The 22,234-nt window shown below is 35.8% G+C and overlaps 2 protein-coding genes and 1 long non-coding RNA gene across 3 annotated transcripts; 1 reads left to right on the top strand and 2 right to left on the bottom strand.

The window, feature by feature from the left end:
- Positions 1–59: 59 nt before the first annotated feature.
- LOC123318060 (glutamate-rich WD repeat-containing protein 1) lies at positions 60–2,383 on the bottom strand. The gene is made up of 5 exons (XM_044904752.1): positions 1,719–2,383; positions 1,430–1,648; positions 976–1,267; positions 449–663; positions 60–246 (listed from the first exon to the last, which is right to left on the bottom strand). Exons 1-5 carry the CDS (start codon positions 2,172–2,174, stop codon positions 109–111), a joined length of 1,320 nt encoding a protein of 439 aa, XP_044760687.1. The 5' UTR covers positions 2,175–2,383; the 3' UTR covers positions 60–108.
- LOC123318073 lies at positions 734–3,622 on the top strand. Its single transcript, XR_006538246.1, has 3 exons — positions 734–872; positions 3,374–3,431; positions 3,482–3,622. It is a non-coding gene; the product is annotated as an uncharacterized LOC123318073 (long non-coding RNA).
- A 19-nt stretch (positions 3,623–3,641) lies between these two features.
- LOC123318040 (CCR4-NOT transcription complex subunit 1) lies at positions 3,642–21,806 on the bottom strand. Its single transcript, XM_044904719.1, has 10 exons — positions 21,465–21,806; positions 21,029–21,235; positions 15,500–17,761; positions 14,391–15,095; positions 12,724–13,970; positions 10,280–10,694; positions 8,276–8,809; positions 4,956–6,226; positions 4,222–4,485; positions 3,642–3,975 (listed from the first exon to the last, which is right to left on the bottom strand). The coding sequence occupies exons 1-10, from the start codon at positions 21,564–21,566 to the stop codon at positions 3,897–3,899; spliced, it is 7,086 nt and encodes a 2,361-aa protein (XP_044760654.1). The 5' UTR covers positions 21,567–21,806; the 3' UTR covers positions 3,642–3,896.
- Between the last annotated feature and the right edge of the window lie 428 nt (positions 21,807–22,234).

The raw sequence follows: 22,234 nt of genomic DNA, 5'->3' as shown, positions 1-22,234 counted from the left end.
ACATATTTGACCCAGTTTATATTTTAGAGGCCCAACCTGGTGCTCAATGATAACACTTCTTATAACAGTTCCTTATTTATTTATTCATTACACTTTTTCACAGAAGCTTTAAAAACTGATAGTTCTGAATATATTAAAACCACTTTCAGCTGTACTTATGATAACATTTGTCAGTTGCGGATGCCAATGTAATTCTTTGATGTTTGTTTGTCCTTGATGAATAAACATCAGTTGTGGTGGTAAGTCCTATAAAAAGAACATAATAATTAATTCCAGTCGGTTTTAAACAAAGCTAAATTGAGTATCAAAATTTTCATTTGATTCATTTTAGAAATCGATGTGGATCATTCAAATCATGAACCCATTTCATAAGGATCTGAGTAAGCAAGAAAGTTCTGGTTGATTACTTTAATGTTTAGTTCAGAAAATTCAAAAGAAATTGACTTACTTCAATATCTTCACTTGAGGGTTCATCTTCTTTTTCCACAGATAAATCCCATAAAGCTATTTGGTTATCTTCTCCTCCTGAAGCAAAGACTGCAGGATCTACAGGACTCCATTCAACAGTTGTAATTGGGCCCAAATGATGTTTGAAGCTTGCCAATGGCTTTTCACTGCGAATACTTCTCAAATCCCATATGTGCAGAAAACCGTCATCCCCACCTTAAAAAAAAGGTATTCAAATTCATACAGAAAAATTTTCTTAACCTTAGAAGGAGAAGAACTTTTGACATGGACCGATTTATATTGACAAATGACAATTTTTGACGGAAACAAATCAAATTGAAAAAATTTAAGTTATGAAACTAATTTTCAATAATGACTTGTGAACTTATACAATTACTTTATAGAACAGTTAGAAACACCTTATGGTAAGCACATATTTTCATTCATTTGATCTCAATATTTTGAGTTCATTTGTCATATGCCTCCTGCTACTGATGGAAATTTCCTAATTATAATTTATCTACTTACCACTGAGAATGAAAGGTTCGCCCTTATTCCAATTTATAACATTTACATCATTTTTGTGTGCCTCTTTAACTATCAACTTGCATGCTTCATTTGGCGATGATCTTGTATCCCAAATTCTTATAGTTCTATCTACTGAACAAGATGCTAACACATGTCTCTCTTCTGGAGACCATTGTAAATCTTCAACAGAATCTGTATGACCAATTAATGGCCTCTGATCTACTGACCAGCTGTTACTTTCAGAAGGTGTCCAAATATGTATATCCCTTCTACAATCTCCAGTTGCTAGAACCTAGGGAAAACATGATCAATTTAAAATTATTATACTCGGCAACAGCTTATTACTTAACAGAGATCCTATTGAGAACTCCACACTACACCAGTGGAAAGAAATACACCAATCCAGTTCCTTATACATACACTGAAATTTAAATTAAAAAAAAATAATACTTACCCCTGGCATAGTAGGAGACCAATCCATGGAGAATCCTTCTTTCTGGTGGCCACTAAATGTGAATAGTGGTTTTGTAGAATGAGATTTATTCTGGTTATTATACACTTTGAGTAATTCACCATCATCCACAGCTTGTAACTGTTCTGTAAGATCCCAAATATTTACCCTCCCAAGTTCACTCCAACTTGCAGCCAGGGTAATATTATTGTATTTATAGCTCTGAAAATAAACATCCTTCGTCATATCTCTGATCATGAAAAGTAAATTAAAAGTATGAGTTTCTAATTACCCTGATTCTATTAACACCACCTTGGTGTTTGATAGAAGCAGCAGCAAATTTTGGTTCTTGAATTTCATCTTCATTATCTGATAATTCATCATCTTCCTCATCTTCTTCTTCAATAGTTTTGTGTAAATTATGCAATTTCATAACAACGACATTATTCACATGGTTTTGATGTCCTTGAGTACCAGCAACAATATAACAGGTCAGTGGAAAATTCTCGCGGTTGACTCCAAGATTATCCTCAATTACATCAAAACTTAAGCATGGGGCTCCCGTTCTTGCTTGATGCAACATAACATAAGCTGATTGATCGCAAACTAATTCTTCACCTTCTTCAAGAGGCTTTCCGGGTAGGTACACATCTTTCTTGACTGGCGACTCGTTTTCATTTTCTGCAACACTTTCATCCTCGCTCTCAGTTCCATCGTGGCATACATCCATTTTTTCACTATCAGACATTTTTGCGAAAGACTGATCCTCTTATATAGTAGTGTAACTGATAGAAAGCTTCAGAGAGTAACGTTTTAAAACTTCACCCACTACAACCAGCGTCAGGTAACCTTTTTAAATTCGAAACTTTTTGCTTCAAAACACTATTCCATAACAAAAATTATAACACTTGATTCAAAATACAACTGTCTTCTCGTGCCTTTTCTGAAGTGTCTAGGTTATGCCCATAGAATATCAAATTAATCATAGAGCAGGAATCTTTATTTTCTTTTTCATTGTATTGGAAGTTTTCTTCTTCTTCTTTCCTCCTTACATGACTGAGAAGAGAACTCCAGCTACTAGACAGAAAACTAGTAATTTCGGCAAATGCTTCATCCAAAGATCAAAGATTAGATCTTTGCCAAAGATTAATCTTTGGTTTAATCCACATTCAAAGTTGGCATCAAAATTTTGAAAGATTCATGAATTTTGTATAGTATCAGTGCCTTAAAACAGCATGCTTATTAAAACTACCTTATGCACGGGCGTAGCCAGGGGGGGGTTTTGGGGGTTCAAACCCACCCCGAAATAATAAAGGTATCCGTAATATCATATTCAAAAAGTCTCACTTTAAGCCCGTTTGCAACAGCCGAGAATTCTCTAGAAAATTAACTCGAGATTTCATGCGCCGTGAATTATGTACCGTTACATACGCACTTTCGGTAGAATTCTCTGTTCAGTTGCGTACTAAATAGTCTCCGCCCTTTTCTTGCGAGAATTTTGTAGAGAATTCTCGGCTGTTGCAAACGGGCTTTATATGTCAAAATCAGAAAAATTTCATTTAAAACCCCTCCCGAAACTCAACCCTGGCTACGCCCATGACCTTATGTGAATCCATTTCGCATCATTGAATCGGTATTCCTTTTTAAAACATATGATTCATAAGCTATAGTTTTCATATGCGCATGACTAGCTTTAGGTCGACAAGATTCATGGAAATTCATCTTGGCTGTATTCGGGTTCGACTTTTGGACGGTCCGAGAATTGTTCTAAAACTGCGCAAAACTGTTGCGCTCTAGTATCGAATCCTCTGCGCAGTTCTAGAACCATTCTCGGACTGTCCGAAAGCCGAACCCGAATACAGCTCTTGTATGATTCATGATTGACATACAGCAGAAATAATCATCCACAACATATAGATTTCCGAACGTTTTCAATTTTGATTTTAGGACATATAAAAGTATATTGTGATGTGAAACAGACTTGGAAACACTGCTTACGATGAAGGTAACCAATTTTAGATATTCTTATATGTTTTATTAACCATTCACTTCTAGATAGTGATATTCCATCTCAAAGTTGGCTCTGCATAAGTCGCAACGTAAAAAAATTTGAAAAGCAATCTCCCGCCAAGTGAGTGATTCTAACCTCACCAATAATATTGTCTATAATAATTTCAAAGGCAATTGGCATCAAAGCCGAAATGAAACTTCCTACTTATATCCTGAAAAACATGAAATCCATTTAATACATACATGAATTATTTATATAATTACAAATATTTGAAAATTCTTAAAAATACCTATTATATTACAACGCTAATATCTACATCCTAATTTTAGTTTATAGTCGAAATCATAGAACCCAAAAATTCTGTAACAAGCTTCAAGAATCAAAATAATGAATTTTTTAATAACACTATGTACAGTTCACAGATCACATGTTTCAAATATTTATATAATATGTTATGCATCATTCTTGCAGTTCACCATCTTGTGGTTGCCCTGAAGTTTTCTGTACCATACAGGATCGGGCCACAGATTCGAATAACCTGAAACAAAAGTAACATTTATGACAGATGTCAAATATAAAATGTGGATGTTTCACAGCATGAAGTGGTGTATCCCTGTATTTTCATTTCAGGGACACACACATTTCAGGAGTGTTTTTTCAATGTGTATTCAATTATAAAATATAAATTCTCTGTTAAAACAACACTTTCAAAATCTACTCATTTCAGATGTGAAACAGCACCTTATTTTTCGATCATTGTAGAAATATAGCAGAGTAAACTTACTTTTCGATTTCTGGGGCACAACGAACGAATTCATGGCTCCAAAATTTGTACGTAGGATTCTTTATCAGTTCAATGAAAGTAATCAACAACCCCCATGGGTGTGGCCTATTAACGATCAATCGCTCAAGGAGGACCCTTGTAATTTGTTCTTGAATAGCTTCGGTGTTCGCTTCAGCAAACAAATATAACAAAGTGCAGGAGAAATAATGAGTGTGACTGTTTGGATATCTCAACTGGTTCGCAATAGCATTTAAAAATAGGTATCTGAAAATAAAAAGTTATTATAAGCAAAAATCCCATTTATAACTTCAGATGGTGTAGTTGTTATCAAATTATGAAAATAAAGTATGTCAGAAATATTTCCACCTTATAGGAACGCTCGAATTCCTAGCTAACACTAAAATGATCTTATTAGATAGCTCTCAGAATTAGACTTGATTAAAATAAAATTTAATTCAATTATATCATAGCTATACAGTTTCATCCAAGAAACATTGATTGATTTGATGATTCATTTGAAAGTGTTTCCTGGATTTTTCTTATCATTGTCATATGTTCTTTCATTTTTGTTTCAAATTTGAACTATCAGTCCTTTAAAAAAATCTTCTTTTACTAAGGAAACACAGCTTCAAATATGAAAAGCCAATGAAAATATCAGAGAACTACATAAGTTGACTAATAGTCAACTAATAGTTTGTGGTATCGAAAATTATTCTATTCAAATGGATAATTACCTTCCCTCAGTGTCCAAATCAACAGCCAAATTCTGAAAGATGTCCATGTGGGCACTGTGTGCGATAGTCGACATATTCGGAGTCTGTCCTTTACTACGAATATGGGAAATAGCCTGACTGCCCACATATAGTACCAAAGCATTCATTAGAAGAATGTTGTAGCGAACTCCTGGAGCACTGGAAAGTTGTAGATTACTTCTCAACTCGGAAAGGAAAGTCACTGGAGCGCGGGCTTTCAGGTAAGAATCGAGCTCCTTTTTGAACTGCGCAGGCGTGATCATGATCGAAACATTTGCCAAAATACGAGGCCCATACGATATTTCCGGCAGCATGTCCACCTTCAAGTTTGGCGTAAACGGATCGGGCAGTCTCATATTTCTAGGAAATGCAGACAAGATCAAATTCCTCATTTGAATACAATTCGGTGGGATGACATCACAGAAATTATAATGATAATCGCACAAGAACTCCGGGAAGTCATGTAATAGAACCAGTAATACTCTTAGGGTTCCTTTGTACAACATGGTGACTGGCTTCGCCAGCTCAGCATTCCTGAGGAAAGGTGATAGGTGCTTGAACAGGTCAATAAGTAATTGCGCGTACATCGGCCATCCTTTTTGTTGAGGCGAGTTAGCCAGAATTCTCCCCATGAACGTTCGATGACTGACTAGTTCCAACCAAGCATAAGAGAATCCAGCTGCTTTACTTGGTCTTAATATATGCAACGTATGACAGAAAGCTGTCAAAACGTGGAAGTTGATCGTCTCCAAAACTGGCTCCGGAGAGTTGAGCTCCAAAAAGAGCATCGTAAAAATTCTTTGATAAGGCAACTGATGGAAGTCAATAACTCTTGTGTCGTGATCTTGTAGTAGGCATCCAGCTACGATTCCCAAAACTTTGTTTAAAAGGTGCACTTTAGTGTTCGTGTTATTAGCTTCGCCCGAGTGTTTCACCAGTAACGCGACCAATTTCACGAAAGCATCCAAGGTGTGGTAAATCTTAGCTCGCGTCAGGTTCATGGAAACTGATTTGTCTGTCAAACTTCTGTAAACTGTTTCTACGCATATCTGGGTGGAAAGGCGGAAAAACCTGGTGATCAGGTCGTCCGTTTTCAGTATGCCATGCACGTTCATCTGATGGACAAACATAGTGAACTGCTTTGTTGTATCCCTTCCTTGAGGCTGCGAATTGTATATCCCAATCCATTCTCTTAGAAGATAATCGGTTTTCTCCACAAGACCAGGGGGATCTTCATAGTTGGGAGCTCTAACCTAAAATGCAAAAAACCAAATTTCAAATAGTTATCCACTTCGGGAATGTGTAAAATTACAGTTTTCAATTCATCAAGCAGTTGTCAATGATAGTTGGAAGGTTCGCCACATTTTAAAACAATTTATGCTCGTTTGCACAGACTCATTTAAAGCAGACTAAGTTGAGGCTTGCTCATTTCACTGATTCATATAGAAGGTGTCACAGCAATAAGTATGACTGAACGTTGAGCCTGCCTTAAAAAAGTAGGTACAAACGGACATAAGTCAAGTTATATTCAGATTTAATTTGAGCCAGGAGCAGATACAATATCCAGGCAGTTATTACTGAGCATATTATGTTGACCATTATGATAAGTTTGGAATTGTTCAATTTTATAACCAGAGCGGTCTACCATCCAGGTACTGAACTCAACCAACACTGTTGGACCCCGGAAATATTTTCTCATTATTAATAAAAATACAGATATGATCAAGTTCAAAACCAGTGGATCTACTTTTTGAAGTGGATCAGAAGATCGGTAGATTTAAAACAGAGTTCGACCCAGAGGATTGACAAGCGCCAGAAGCACAGCTCTTCATGAGCTCATGAAAACTATCTTTAAAAAATTTCTGCGTATCTGGATGTGAACAAATAACTGAGTAGAACCTCCAGTTACAAGAATGGACCTCAGGTAGCCCACCGTAGAGTACTCTTAATCAAGAAGATACAGCAAAGGAGGTGCAATTCAGTTCAAAGGATGATGACAAAGAAGGTGATACTCATCAAAATAATCAAGATGGCGTAGTTATCATCCCCTCCAGTCTAACATTATTGCATCGCAAAGTAGGTACAAGAGTTTGTTTCAATGAGACTTATGAATAACTGTTTGGGGTCGATCGAAAAATTTGGCGTAGCATGAGAGATAGGTAAGGTTAAATGAGTGTAAAAAATCGAGATGCTGTGCTTGAAACATTGGTCGTTGACAAGGCGGTATTGTTGTTACCTTGTTTTTACACCAGCCAGGTATGTACGGACAACTTTGAACAAGAAGATTTCGGTGTTGACTATGAATTTTGTGAATACTCAAACCAATACATAGGTGAATTTTTGTCTGAATTTTTTTCACACTTAATCTTTTCTTTGATTAGGTATAACGTTCCAAAATGAACCATTTGATGAAAAATCGTTCGAGTCATGGAAAACATCAGAAAAAACAATAATCCAAAGTTTCTATTTTGATTTCGATTCAGAAATACAACAGATCAATATTCTAAACGAAACCACACGATATGTTCGTATATTCAGTATAAAGTGCTTCTCTTTGCTATTTCTGAGCACAAACGATCTAGTGTCGTATCAGGAACTATTTATTCAATGATTTTCCCTGCATTTATCCCTTGTTTTATAAAAAAATACTCACCTTTAAAAACACCCTGCATAATATTATTATTGTGTAGATTACTTATTTCAGTAGTTATACAGGGTTAGAATTATTTATAGGGGGACTGCAGGGATATCGTAAACCGTTAGAAATACAGAGTAGCTTAAATTACGAAAAAGTTGCGTTATTCAAGGATGAGTGGGTGGGTGTAAACAGTTCCCAAATATCTCTGATGATTCCTGAGATATCTCGAAAATACTGATAATCAAGATTATCATTTTTTCTTCATAACTCATTTGTTTTTTGAGATAACTACACGAAATTCGGTGTGTAGTCATAATTCTATATAGCGATTATACTGGTGTGCTCCTTTATTGTAATTAAAGCCACCCTTTATTTTTAACGGTTTTCGATATTCCTATAGTCAGCCTCTAAATAGTTCTAACCCTGTATTTATCCCCACCACTTTTGAAATAACAAAGTGATTAGCCAGTATAATTTTTTTTGAGCAAGTAATGATGATCAAACATATTGTTTTATTTTCTGATAATTCTCGACCAGAAAATCTTCAAATAAATATGCATATAATTAAATTTCATCATAAATAACCTCATAATCAAACATATATTTTACTAAGATAAAATAATATACTGAACATACATACAAAAAAATTACTTGGAAACATTACCTGCAGAACACCATTATGAATGTGCACTGTCGGTCCGAACGGAGTCCTATCCCCGAAGAATGTGGCCTCGTGATTTTGTCTCAAGACGTCGATTATCGTCCCGAGACCTTCGGGCGCGGAACGATTATGCGACTGTATTTTCGCCAGCATGTCGATCGTGTTTATCAGGTCGTTCTCGGTGATGAATTGGTTCGATCTGTCGTCGATCAGATACAGCTGAGCGATCTGCATCGCGAAATTGACCGCCATGTAATTGTTGCCGTTGTCCATCAACTGAGCGAGGCTCAGATCAAGCTGAGGGAGGTTTATGAGGCCGGATTTGATCAGGGTGTCCGCGGCGTCTATGTTGTAACGGAATTCGTCTCTACCCTCCATCAGGACCCTAGTGACGAACTTGCTCATCCACTGTTGACCGAAAAATCGTGGATCTTGAAGCGCTTTCAATATTCGTATGATTATTTCTTTGAATCTCAACACGAACGGGTCGTTGTCGGACTGTCCTCCAATTAGAGACTCTTGAAGGCACTCAACGCACTGCAAAAGAATATATAGATCGTCAATACATGTATACAAGTCGCCATTTGTGTCTTAGCATCAACTGGACTTTTTGGTACAGTAAAGGAACACCATTTAAAAAACAAGAGGTGCAAGAAAGACCTCTTAAATGAAGCATACGCATTAGGTCCTTTCATTTGCATTAAAAGTGTAGCACTTTTTTACACTCGATTTTAGTATTCGTTTGCTGATTCAATTTACACCAGTGTAGAGGAGGTGTAGTTTATCTGCATCTAGACTATGTGTACATAAACTAAGCTTCCTCTACACTGGTGTAAATCGAATTGAGTGTAGAAATTTTCTACACTTTTTATGCAAACGAAAGGACCTATTGCTGACAATTCAGTCCATAAATTTCAATGCATCATTTATTTCAATGTAGTTAAATTTTTTTTATGATTTTTAATTTATTTTACTTTACTCATCTTCTGCCTCGAATTAAAAACACCTTATTTGATACAATCTTTAAGGTGGAACAAGGTTCACTGGGTAGCAAGTACATATACTGGGTAACTTTTCGACTTGTGCATATACAGGATGTTTTCAAAGGTGAGGCTTTTCATGAGAGAAGATGGAACTCATCAAAATAAGTCGTTTAACCAAAAGTTGTCTGTATAAAATATCCAAGATGGCTGAGACACAACCCCTAGAGGTTCGACAAAATTTCATTGAATTTCAAGTACGGGACTGTGGAAGGTGACTTCGGCATCGCAAAAACGAAACAATACATAAACATATGGCTGAACAATGAATGGTTTAGTATCAAGTTCATCGGATTAGATGCATTAGGTCACTTTTGAGAGAATCATAATTGTTGTATCGTGCAATTTAGGGTGAAAAAAAAAATGTAGAAAATCGAGGCAGTTTCTTGAAAGTGTTAGTTATGTTGAAAGTGCTATGATGTTTCTCCATTACATCCCATTTTTAAGACGATTGTTGGAATGTTCGAATAAGAAGATTGGGATGCCCATTGTGAAAAAATTCGTGAATACTTTAGACGAATTTTATTGGTGAGATTTTGAAGTGTTATTCTATTTTTTACAGTTGTGTCCTAAGTCTCTTCTGTCAGTTGTTATCGAAATGAGCCATTTCATAAAATCGTGTAAGTAACTAAAAAATAATGAAAACAATTCGGCAATCCTAAGTTTCCATTTTCATTACTACGTAAATATCGAACGAGCCAATATCCTAAACAAAACCACATGGTCGAATCAGGAGATAAGTTTTATACCACTGTTTTGCGATAATTCAGCTAACAAACGGTCTAGGGTCGTATCAGGATCTATTTCAGTAATCATTTTAAATTTTTTTTCAACTTTGTCATTTTGTATAGGTGATTTTTGGTGAAACTCTTCATATTGAACAGTTCTACCTTCTGAAAAAAAAAGTCTCACCTTCAAATACACCCTGTATTTTAACAGAAGATTTTATTTTTCCCAATTCACTCACCTTCTGAACTAACGTTTGTGGTGTAGCGATGTCTCTTGATCGTAAAGTATGCACTAAACAGTCCCTCAGTATGATCATATTGGCATTGAAATGGTTGTACTGGCTTTGAGCAGCTATAGCCTGTATGAATTGTTCCAAATCCAACAGTAGTTTCTCAAATATAATGCTGGCATCTTCACCTTGAATTCCTTGCGAAGTCGGAAAAGAATTGACAACATTAAGCTGGGAACTTTCCAAATGCTGTTGCTTAGGAATCAATAACGCGCTATCCCGTTCGTTCGGTAAAAAACCGGGAATGTTTCTGGCATACTCCTCGTAAACGATCATTTGTGCTGGTGTGACCGTACTTCTTAGTCGTATTGGTTCAGGCATTCTTTCAATCTGATAGTTGTATACAGTTTGGTCGACATATTGTCTGAAATGAAAATCATTCATGAAAAGAAACTGTTTTTGTCTTGAAGAATGAAAACATCGATGTGCTGAATATTTTCAAAGTACAATTTAGCATTGTGAAGAAATATCGTATCGTTTATATAATTTTTTTCAAGATATTTCCACAGTACAGAGAATTTGACAGTTTGAGAGGTCAATCCTAAAAAGATCCATAATGTTGAATCACAATGAGAATACAATTATTCACTATCGTAATTTCACATTACATTACTAAATTTTAAATCCTATATTTAATTTTCTTTTATAAGTACTTAAAATGAATTTTTCAGGAAAAAGGTTGGAATGATTCGCTGATTGATTAACTGTGTGGACAACGATTTAAAAGTCTGAAGATCATATGGGGCCTTCAAAAAGTATGTTTTGGGGCTATCATCTGACTTTAAAGAGTGCTTTGGACGTTGGCCTAATCACATGCAAACCAATTCACAATACATAAATGGCAACCCTCAGCAGTACAAATTCAACCCAGTTGTACAGGGTGAGCAAAATTCGTTGTCTACTGAAGGGATCTCGATAACCATAAGAGCTTGAAGAAAACGGATGACACATTTCCGAGCTCTTTTTCAGAAAAACAAAAAATGGTAAAAACCGTAGCATCCTACGATTCTTCTATTTTGAGTTATTAGCAAAAAATGAGGTTTCAAGAGTTCTCATAACTTTTTTGTTTTTGAAGTAACAGATCTGAAACTTGAACCTTCTGCAGGCACTTTTTTCGTAGAATCCTCTGACGAGCTCAAAACATGTTTTCATTTCGAATCATAAGGCGAACTTTCGTTTTTTTAAATTCACACTTTTATTGAATTTGTTATTTCTGAATTGGAGAAAAATCTTTTGTCAGTAGATTCTACGTTTAAAAGTGCCTAAGAAGGTTCAAATTTCAGATCTGTAACTTCAAAGACAAATAAGTTATGGGAATTTTTCCAAATCGTCGAAATCTTTTTTTTTCTAATAACTCAAAAACGAAGAATCGTAGGAGGCTACGGTTTTCGCCATTCTTTGTTTTCTTCTACCTATCATAGTTCTTGAGATACCCTCAGTAGACAACCAATTTTGCCCACCCTGTATAGGGTGGGCACTACAACTTTTTAACCCAACGAGATACAGGACAATGAAAGCCACATTACGTTGGTCTTTTCTCGAGAAATCTATAATGCCATCAACTGCATTCCACTATCTTCTTTTGTTTTCGAGTTATAGGTCAAAATTGAAATTTGGGCGTTTTCGACTTTGGTCATTATCTCCGTTTCTGTTTGTACTAGGATGTTGAAATAAAAAACATTATGCAGACCCTTTTTTGATAGCAATGCTGTGGCATATACTATGATTTTTCCAACAGGTTTATTTGCCAAGCTATAACATGAAGTTGTGTTTTTCGTATGAAAACAGTAGTTTAAAATGACTTAGAAAGAATTGCCATTTTTTCCCGTTTTAGAAATATATCATACATCGCCATCAGTCATTTTAAACTTCTGTTTTCATAAGAAAAAACCCATCTTTATGTTATAGCTCAGCAAATCTACCTGTTGGAAAAAATCATAGTACGCCACTGGATTGCTATCAAAAAGTGTCTGAATAATGTTTTTATTTCAACGTCCTAGCACAAACAGAAACGGAGATAATGACCAAAGTTGAAATTTTAATTTTGGCCTATAATTTGAAAACAAAAGAAGATAGAAATGCAGTTCATGGCATTATTAGTTTCTCAAAAAATGACGACCGTAATGTGTCATGCATTTTCCTCTATCTCCATGCGATGAAAGTTGTAGTTCAGGTTCACCAATTTTTTCCACCCTGTACAGTTCAAATTTGAGCAGAGTTCAACACCGAACCTAGTATAACCAGTCAAACTTGTACAAAATTGTCAAAGTTAAGCTGGGCTCAACTCAGCTTGAACTGTACAACTGGGCCTAAATCATCATAAACTATTCAACCAAATTTTCTGGCCAACTTTAAGAAACGATCAATTGAACGAAAATAAACCAGAAACTCACCTTCCCTCTTGCCTTGCAATTTTCCTCAATTCGTATTCGTTCATAAGCCTCTTATCGATTTCTGGGATGGCTTTCTCAACTGCAGTCTTCTGGATATATGCACAAGCTACTTCCATATTGTCGGCGGCTATCACTAAAGCAGCCTGCTCAACCAGTTCTTTCTGTTGCAAGGTGGGGGAATTCAATGTGTTCATCAAAGCTTGTTTACAATGTGTATTTATGGCGGAAAGTAGCTGATCTCGACATGTTATCATGGCCATGCCGGCCGTCAGGTTCCTCACCATATAATGAGCAGCCATACGCATTCGATTCTCATCTGGATCTAGAGCGAAATCTTTTCTGATGATGCTCTCACAGGTCTGGATGGATATCTTAATAGATCTGTCAACTACCGGCACAATCCATTCCTGAACTGCTCTTTCAATCGCTGGCTTAACGACAGATTTCAATTGAGGCGTTGTTTGGAACAAGAGGATGTTCTGATTTATAACAGCATACGTACTCAAGGCACTCATGCCTGCCAACTGAATATCGCTGTAACTATATTTTGGTTCTGGCGGGGCGGGCGTGGCAGATGTTGGAGTCGTATTAGTTGGCTGTCCTGGGCCGATGTTCGACAATTCAGATTCGGATAAATTCACAGCTTGCGTTGGCGCAACTTGAGATACAGACGTCTCCTTTTTGTTCTGTTGGGATAACTGATATTCGATCTTCTTGATCCTCTCTGGATCTTTCAAATAAACCGATGGTTTCAACTGGCCAACCTCTATCTCCAAGTTTTTGCATAAGACTTCGATTTCAAATTTAAGGTTAAGTTTCAAATCCTGTTCTTGATGTAACTCTGCCAATACATTCATAATGGCCATAGTCCAAGGGTTGGGTGGTTTGAACACTTTACTTTTCGCACTCGCCTCTAGAACTTTGGCAACAAAAGGCACGACATAAAGTAATTCTTGGGAACCTTTATGGTACGCCTCAACAAGTAACGATTTCAAGTCGAGATCGTTTTGAAGGATAGGTTTGTTCCTTCCTAGTGTCAGAATACCCAACCAGTGGCCCAAATTCTTTAGCAAAGAACGGTCTGAGAAATTTGCAATAACTTTATCTGATCTTAATAAAACTCTTATATTTCTGTGTGTTTCTTTAGTAACTAGTTTGGTGACTTCGGCTATTCCCAGAGTATCCAGGAAATTGGAATAAAGGCCATGAAAGTTTAGTTCGATAGAGGCTCTCTTCATCACCAAGTACTGAAAAAAAGAATCTGGTCAGTTCTCCACGAAGTCCAAGCAGAAATTAGAAAATTCCAATAGTACAGGGTGTTTCATAAAGTGTCCACTAGAAGTATCTAGAGAACGAAATGAGATTTTTAATTTTTGGAAACAAATCACATTTCATTCTCTAGATACATGAAAAAACCTATATTTCACACATTGGAGCATATTGATTAATTTGATCGATTAATTTTAGCGACCAAATTCATAAGAAAATTTCAATAATATTAGCAATCTTCCACACAGAAGCCCCCTATTTTTTACAGACTTGGAAATGAAAATCTACACACAAAAAAACAAGAAAAAATTATGATACTATTCCCAAAAAATTTATGACAATTTTCCTGTCTCTGAAGAGTAAGTATTGAAATTATAATTATAGCAAGAAGAACTTACCTGAGATAACCATGGTCTGTATTCTTCGGACAAAATTTCTCTCAATTCCTCACATTTCGTTTTTAAATTGAGTTGACTTAAGTTGTTGAAAATAAAAGCTGTTTTGTCTTGTACAGTATCTGGAGGGACAATTATCTTCTCTTCTTTTTCAGTGGCCACTAGTAGTGTATCTATATTTGTTGCATTGGCGATAGATGGTCGAGATCCCAAAGTACTTGTTGTTGTAGTACTTGATTTACTTGGCGCTGTGGAACTGACCGCTGGGGTATTTTTGTAACCTTGGGTAACTTGTAAACTATTAGGTGCCAACATGGCTGCCAGACTGGCTGGTAAAATAGGACCCTGAGGTTTATTTGGAGGTTCCAGACTCTGCAAGCCATACTCAACGTATTCTTGAAGATGAGGAGGAAAATCGGTGAAATGCGATATCGCTCTGACATGTTCGCAGTACTTGTGGTATTCCTTGAGGCGCGATTTGAACCTGTCAAGTGCAGCAATGCCGAAATAATACATTTTCGATCCTTCAGGTTTTTTGAGAGCATCCAAGACAAAACGAAGAGCTAGCCCAAGAGCAACATACGATGTAACAATGCCTCGTTCAATTATGCCACCAAAAAGTTGTGCTGTTATATGAAGTTCTTTGTCTGGATATTGCGGAAAGAATTTGTACTCTTCGAATAAGTTCCTGAGCATACAATTGAAAACCTGAAAAACGTGAAAATATGATAAGTTCTGGACTATACCCACAAAAAATCCGTTTTCAAACACCTCTGTCACCTTGGATTTAATTGAAAATCAAAGAATGAAAATTTGATTTGATAAAAAGAACAATGAATTATTGAAATTTCGGTTTTTCTTAAAAATTTAATAATTTTTACTGATACTGTATCATTTCTTTGAAATCTTATTATTCTAACCTGAAAACGCTACATATACATTTTTCGAAAGGAAATCCTCAACTTTTGATGAGAAATTTATCTATGAGCATTTTTTGATTTTTTATTGGTATAAACGTTGGTAGATGCATTTCTGTGTATAGTCAATAGGCATATCAATGAAAACAGAGTTTTGTGGAGAGCATAAAAAATTTTGAATTGAACTGAACTCACCTCTCTTTCACGCTTGTTACTTGATTCCTGAAATCTTTTCAGCATATCTAGAACTTCATCGATGGTTAAAGTAGGATGAGGAGGATGATTATATATCCTCTGAAAATAGCTGTTCGCTTCATCTTCGATGTCTTTGGCAACGTTTGGCGAAATTTCGGGAAACAAGTTGTAATCTTGAAGTCTACCTTTATCTACAGCAGGAGCAGGACCCATTCTGCCGATATTGTTGATTTGATTTACACCTAAAACTAAAGACGCACTGGTACCAACGGGTCCTTGATGTTGCATTTGAATCATCGAAAAAGGACTATTTGAAGTTCCGGCACTGAGTATTCTAGAGGGAGATCCTGGTGAGGGAACCAGAGGTCCTAAACCACTTTGAAGATTGAACGGTGTACTAGGAGGCCCCCCTAAATTAATATTGGCTAAATTTGTACTGAGACCAGGTATTGGATCAACAGTTGTGTGATTATAAATTTGACCTGCTAGTGCTGTTGCATTAAAAGCACCATCCACCCGAGGCCTAAGAATGGTTGGTTGTTGTCGGCTCTTCATCAACAGCGAACAATGATTAGATGCCGCAAGAATTGCTTCTTGGCAATCTGGACCGACACTGTTCAATGTATTTTGTAGACACAGCACCATTGTAGTTATAGTTTCAGTAGGTAAAGGTGATGATTTCGAAAGGGGGTCATCTATTTTACCGATTATTTGTGGATACCTTCTGTGTAAAAATTTTATACAAGCTGTAACGAAAGGCTCCCCATGTTCTCTTATTTTGTCGGCAAGCCATTTTTCCAACTTCAAATATTCTCTCCTAGACGCCAAACAAGCCAGGTCTATAATGAAGGGATAAGATTGAGCATTCTGAGCATTTAGCAGCATTGACAGAGCCTTCAGATCTTGGGCAACATCCAATATTCTAGAAAGTCTTGTTTGATCGCAATCTCCTCTTGCATACCACTCTGCCATTGCATGCATAATAATTGAACGAATGTTGATGTTTGCAGAATGCCAAGCATGATGTAGAATGATCGCGGAATTTGGATGATTTACTAAGAATATTGGAATCAAACTGGTTAACAGTTCTTGTCTGAGTACTGTCATAGGAGCCGATATTTGTAGCAAGGCCAATACTAACACATCTGGACAATTGTGCATAGGAAATTTGAACAATTCAAATACCTGATTGAAAAGATTAGATTCTGATAAATTCAGAAGTAATTCGACAAGATTCAAGGATTTCCAGTTGGCCAAATCTTTATTATCCTGTTCTGGAGGTGTTTTGAGTATATCCACCGCAACTGATATGCATGGATAATCTGCGAAACAGAAAATATCTGAATTCTTCAGTATTGCCTGTATTAAACTGAATTGGCCATCCACATTATTCCATCTTTTATAAAATTGGTCTATGGGGAACGATGTTTCCAGGTGGAATCCAAGACTTTGTAAACCTTGACGAAGTGCACTTATTAGTAATATCAAACTTTGTCGATCTTTGATCAAGAAATCTGGATGATCCAGTTCCAAAAATACATTTTTCCATTGGAAATTCGGTATGGTTTCTTTCACTGCTTGAACGAATACATCTGTGTTCCATGATGTTCTGACTTCACTTATATTAAAAGAACTAGTTTGTTGGATATTCAAAGAGTCATCAAGGCCACTATGGGTTCGGCACATAATACTCAACACCCTAGCTATTATTGAAGGAGTCAAATCACGTCCTCCTAATTTCACTAGATTAGATCGGCATTCTTCTATACTTGAAGTGAAGCCATATCCCATCTCAGTAATGACATCAGCTAATGATGTATCTAACAAACCCCCGGATAAACCGGGGCCATCGGAAGACATATCTGGAGCTAATTCACACTGTTCAGGATATACTAAAGGCGCGAGAACTACCGGAACTATGTCTATAGGAAAATCACGTTGTAATGTATTGAGGAACGTCTGATGTATATCGTTTGAGAGTCCAACTTCTTTTGGCGATTTTAAGATTGCGGTCAAAATTAAGTACAAAACTTCCGGGGACGTTTCATGAAGACCGCCCTCGTGTTGTCTACTGCTTCCCTCTGTGTCGATGTAGGATTGCACTAAAGCAGGTACACTTGCTTTCAAATGAGTCTGTGCTAAACTGGCCACTTCACTGTTGAGGGAATGACGTAGGGCAAGAGCGAAAACAACTTCTTGAACAGCTGAGAGGCGAAGACACTTGCTCAACTGTTGAAAAAACTGTTGCCCCAATTTAAGGCTCTAGAAAACAAATAAGAAAAATTGCAGAAGTATCGTATGAGAAGAATCAGCATACCACCAGGGATTCTACGAGTTACTCTACAAATACAGCTTAAATACCAAAAACAGAGAACAGCATCTTCCAGAATAGAACATAAAACTAAGGAAAGTAATACCAATTTTCTCCTTTCTATATTTGTAAAAAACCTTGTCTCTATCTTAAATACTCTTATAGATAAAAAAAAAAACACCATAAGCAATGATAATGTACACACATATCTCAAAACTATCAATCATGCCTACCCGAATAAAATGCGACTTAAATATTGTAATCTGAAAAGAATATTATTAATATTGTTTTCCACGTTTGATTGTAGAATAATAAAAGAACGTCCCTTCCTCAGCAAGGATGAAAACAATTTTCTTCAGTTCAGGTTGATGATATCAATATACATAAATGAAAATCCGAAATGAAATTCTAGTTATAAAGAAATTAAAGTAAAAATTTCACTCACTTCCATTGATTTGAATATTCAATTCCAAAACCTCTTGGTGCATTAGTTATGTTGAATGTCCAAAAGAAAGAAATGCAGTCAGGTTGAACACTTATTATAGAATTTTGTCAAAATGTTATAACTTTCCGAAAATTTCGTTTTGCATTATAATATTTACTTCATTACAAGATTATTTACTCGAAAAAAGGAACAAAAGTCAATGAAAAAGAAATTGTCTGTCAATTACATTTCAGCAAGTTGTATTTTGGTCATAGAATTGAATATAGGACTTCTTAAACAAACAACAGGTCACCTATAAAAATTATTGGAAAGATTTTTACCATGAAAATAAGGGGAGACAGCTCTAGATCGTGTGATATTTGATTAAAGTAGCATATCATGTACAGGAAAATAAAGCGAAAAAACACTATTTGTAGAAAAATACTTGGACAGGTCAATTTTCACTTTAAATAACGCAACTTTTCATGCATAATTGAGGAGTTTGTCATGCTCCCTCTACGAGGGGTAGAAGTTGAGTTTTTTAAGTGGTAACTCAACCTGTGCCCCACAAATGGATAGACCTTATGTTGTATGATCTAGTCATTGAACGTTTTTTCATCAACCTCTTTTTCATTAGAGGGATGAGATCCTACAAAAAAGGCATGTTTCTGATAATGTCAATCAAAAACATCAGTCACTTCTGAAGTCATTGACCTCAAAATAAATTTAAAAAAGTATATTCGAATTCAACCATTTCATCCCTAGAATATAAAAGAGTTGATCTCCTCATTTCTGGCACAAAAATTTAACTTTCTACCCCTCGTAACACGTGCATTAAGGTCCTAAATTATACATGAAAAGTTGGGTAATTCAAGATAAAAATTGACCTCTTCAGGCATTTTTCTAGAAGTATTGAATACCGAAAACATATATGTATGATACTTTTTAATTACTTTGTATACAATCTTCCACAAATTAAGTCCTAAGGTAGCTTCCAAAATCCAATTCACTTTGAAGTTTTTATCCAATACATTATAAAGGCCGATTTGAAACTCTAGCAAACAGCATATTTCGTACACAAAATATTGTTGTTCACCTAATCTTAAATTAGAGGTCCAAAAAATTTGGAGTGCCTTGGATTTTCGAAACATTATACTAGTATTATTAATAACAATATAATGAATAACAAAAACAGTTACAAATATTTCAGCGTGACCATACGTACTTCTACAGACACGTGCTACAGAGGTTGCCTTAATGTATTTATATTCACCGTAAGATGACCGCGCAGACATAGAACTCTTCCGGGCCATAGGTTTGTTCGTAGAGTGGTTTGCAACGGTTGTTAATTATACAGAGCAAGCTCAATTCCATTTAAGAGTAGCGAGAATCCATTTGCGCTTGCTCTGTACAGTTCACAACCGTTGCAAACCACTCTACAAACAAGCGTTGTATAATTATAGCATCCTAACCGTACAGACGTTTCTCCAGATGTCTAACGACGACAGTGCTGTAGATGTATGTCAGTCCACAATTTGAAACGATATATACATAAACACAGGGTGTCTGTGAATGTCTGAAGACACACGTTACGGTCACGCTCAATGTCTGTAGATATAAACGCCTTAAGCGGAAACGATAGCAATCGGGCTGAAAATGACTAAGAGGATTCAAAGAATAAATTAGTTGCAAACAGCTTCACAAGCCCAAGAGATTTCAGGACAAGAGATCTTATCTGTAGATTTATTGGCAATAAATGAAGGTGGTTTACAGTGCATTTTGACAACCAGCGAAATTGTAAGTACTTATTATTGGCAGTAAATGTTGCGTATCCAACAAGATATAGGTACATGGCCATTTTTTTGTGATTTTCGGAATTAATTTTTTTAGCGCATAAACGGCAACAAAAACCAGCATTGAAATGCTCAAAATTATATTTTCGGGCCTTTAAATCGGTAGATACGACTCGTGGTGGGTTTAGGCAGAACCCCTGACAACTTAGAGAAAGTAACCAATCTAATAGGCACATGGCGATCACGTGTTCGCATATACCAATTGTGTTGTTTTCTTGTTAATTCTTAATTCTCTGCATAAACCCTCAATAACGGAATAGAAGAAAAATAATTTTTATTATTTTACAATACTAACTTATCTCTTTTGGTAAGTTCAATTTCGAATGATGGGAAAAAATAAGTATATACAAATAGAACTTTAAATTAAAAATATACATTCAATGATTTATTCCATCAACAAGCTTCCCTTACAGTTGGCTTTTTGGACATATCATAATAGAAAGTGTCTGGGTAAGTAACTTGCATCAAAAGGTACTTTCAACATACAGCAACACCATTTAATACAAAATATCTTGAAAGTAAATTAACAATAACAATCTACTAAGTTCAGCAGTATCAAACTTTCAGCTTGAACTGGTTATCAACAGAAGAACAACCATAATTTAACATTAATAATATATAATGGGTATAAATATAATCTTCCTTTTCTTATCCTGGAATGTTTCGGGGTTTGTTTCAATTTCCAAAATGCTTCCGTAGTTAAAAAAATTATCAAGCAGTCAAAACAAAAACCTGATTTGAATAGTGTTACAATTGAAAATCATAAACTACAGATCCCTTTGCTATCTACTCATAAAACATTCAACTCCATAACACATTTTTTTATTAGAAAGTTGATGGAAAGAATGAAAGGTTTAAATTAAATTTCTACTAATAATGGAGAAATCCCTGGTAATATTTCGAAAATGATAATCTAAAATGATGGAAAATTAACAACTTACCTTTGTATTAGAAACTTGATTATTTACAGTGTAACAGACAGATGTTATCAGTGATGGTTTATCCAACAAACTTGAACACTGCTCCAGTAACACTTGATTCTGAATTGAAGAAGTTGATACTTTATTTGTAGATTCCGAAAAATCCACTGTTGAAAATAGGCATTGGAGCAAGTGACGGTCCGCCTCCAGACCAAACGAAGAAATTAACTGTAAAATAAATAAACTTAGGTTAATTCTCTAATAAATTTTAAGTTCTATGATAAATCAACATGCGTAAGATAAGATTACAACTTCTTCAAAAAAAAGCAAAAAAAGATACTAAAAAAACAGAACACCTTTGTCTGCTCTCTAACTCAGTCGGTAAGAGTTTATAAAAACAGAACATGGCGGACAAAGTAATTTGTCATTTACATTACAATATGTTCGAGAATCTCACCTTCGTAAGTTCTGCAACTACTTTTTTCTGGTTCTTCTTATTCAACGAGGCAACTAAATAACTTATTTGTGACAAAGTAAAAGACAACGAGTCTAGGTTCATAGTTCCATGAACTCGGCCACGAAAGCTTCAAACGGGTTTGAAGCTTTCTTAGGTATTCTCGGGGCTTCAATCCACAAAGTCTTATATTTTTTAAAGAAATAAGAGGAGCTACAATGGTCCAAGACCATCATCGATATTTTCATGAACTTTTCTGCTTAATTTTCACTGATCATTGTTATAATCTATAACGAACCACCTCACGCACAACACAACAGTCAACACATGCACTTAGCTCTGGCAAATCGTTCACCGAGTCTGCGTACGTCAATGTCAATCATATTGCCGTCCAGAGAAATTATCATCTTCTTCTCTCTCAGAAAGGCTCACTGTGCGAATTACGAGCGTATGCTACGTTCTTTTTAAATTTTACTCCAATTATGTTTATAGTGTTTATTAACTTATATAATTGTTGTACTCAACTCTCTTCCATTTCAGCATTCCGATGGATGGAACAGCATGCAAAGACAACACCGAGTGTTCTGTGTCGAGTAGGCACAGTGGCGCACTAATTTCAATATCAAAGTATTATAGAGTAGAGATTAATTAATTAATATCTAAAACCGCAATCGAACATAGCAATTGCGAGAAAGACGAGGCAAAATTATATATTTACACAAAATTTTTAACTTGAAACCAAAATAAAAAACTAATGGGCTAGCCAATTGGCC

This window comes from Coccinella septempunctata, chromosome 1 (assembly GCF_907165205.1).
Source record: "Coccinella septempunctata chromosome 1, icCocSept1.1, whole genome shotgun sequence".
NCBI classification, from domain to species: Eukaryota; Metazoa; Arthropoda; class Insecta; order Coleoptera; family Coccinellidae; genus Coccinella; species Coccinella septempunctata.
The sequence above is the reverse complement of the archived record's forward strand: the minus strand, read 5'-3'. Positions and strand labels throughout refer to the sequence as shown.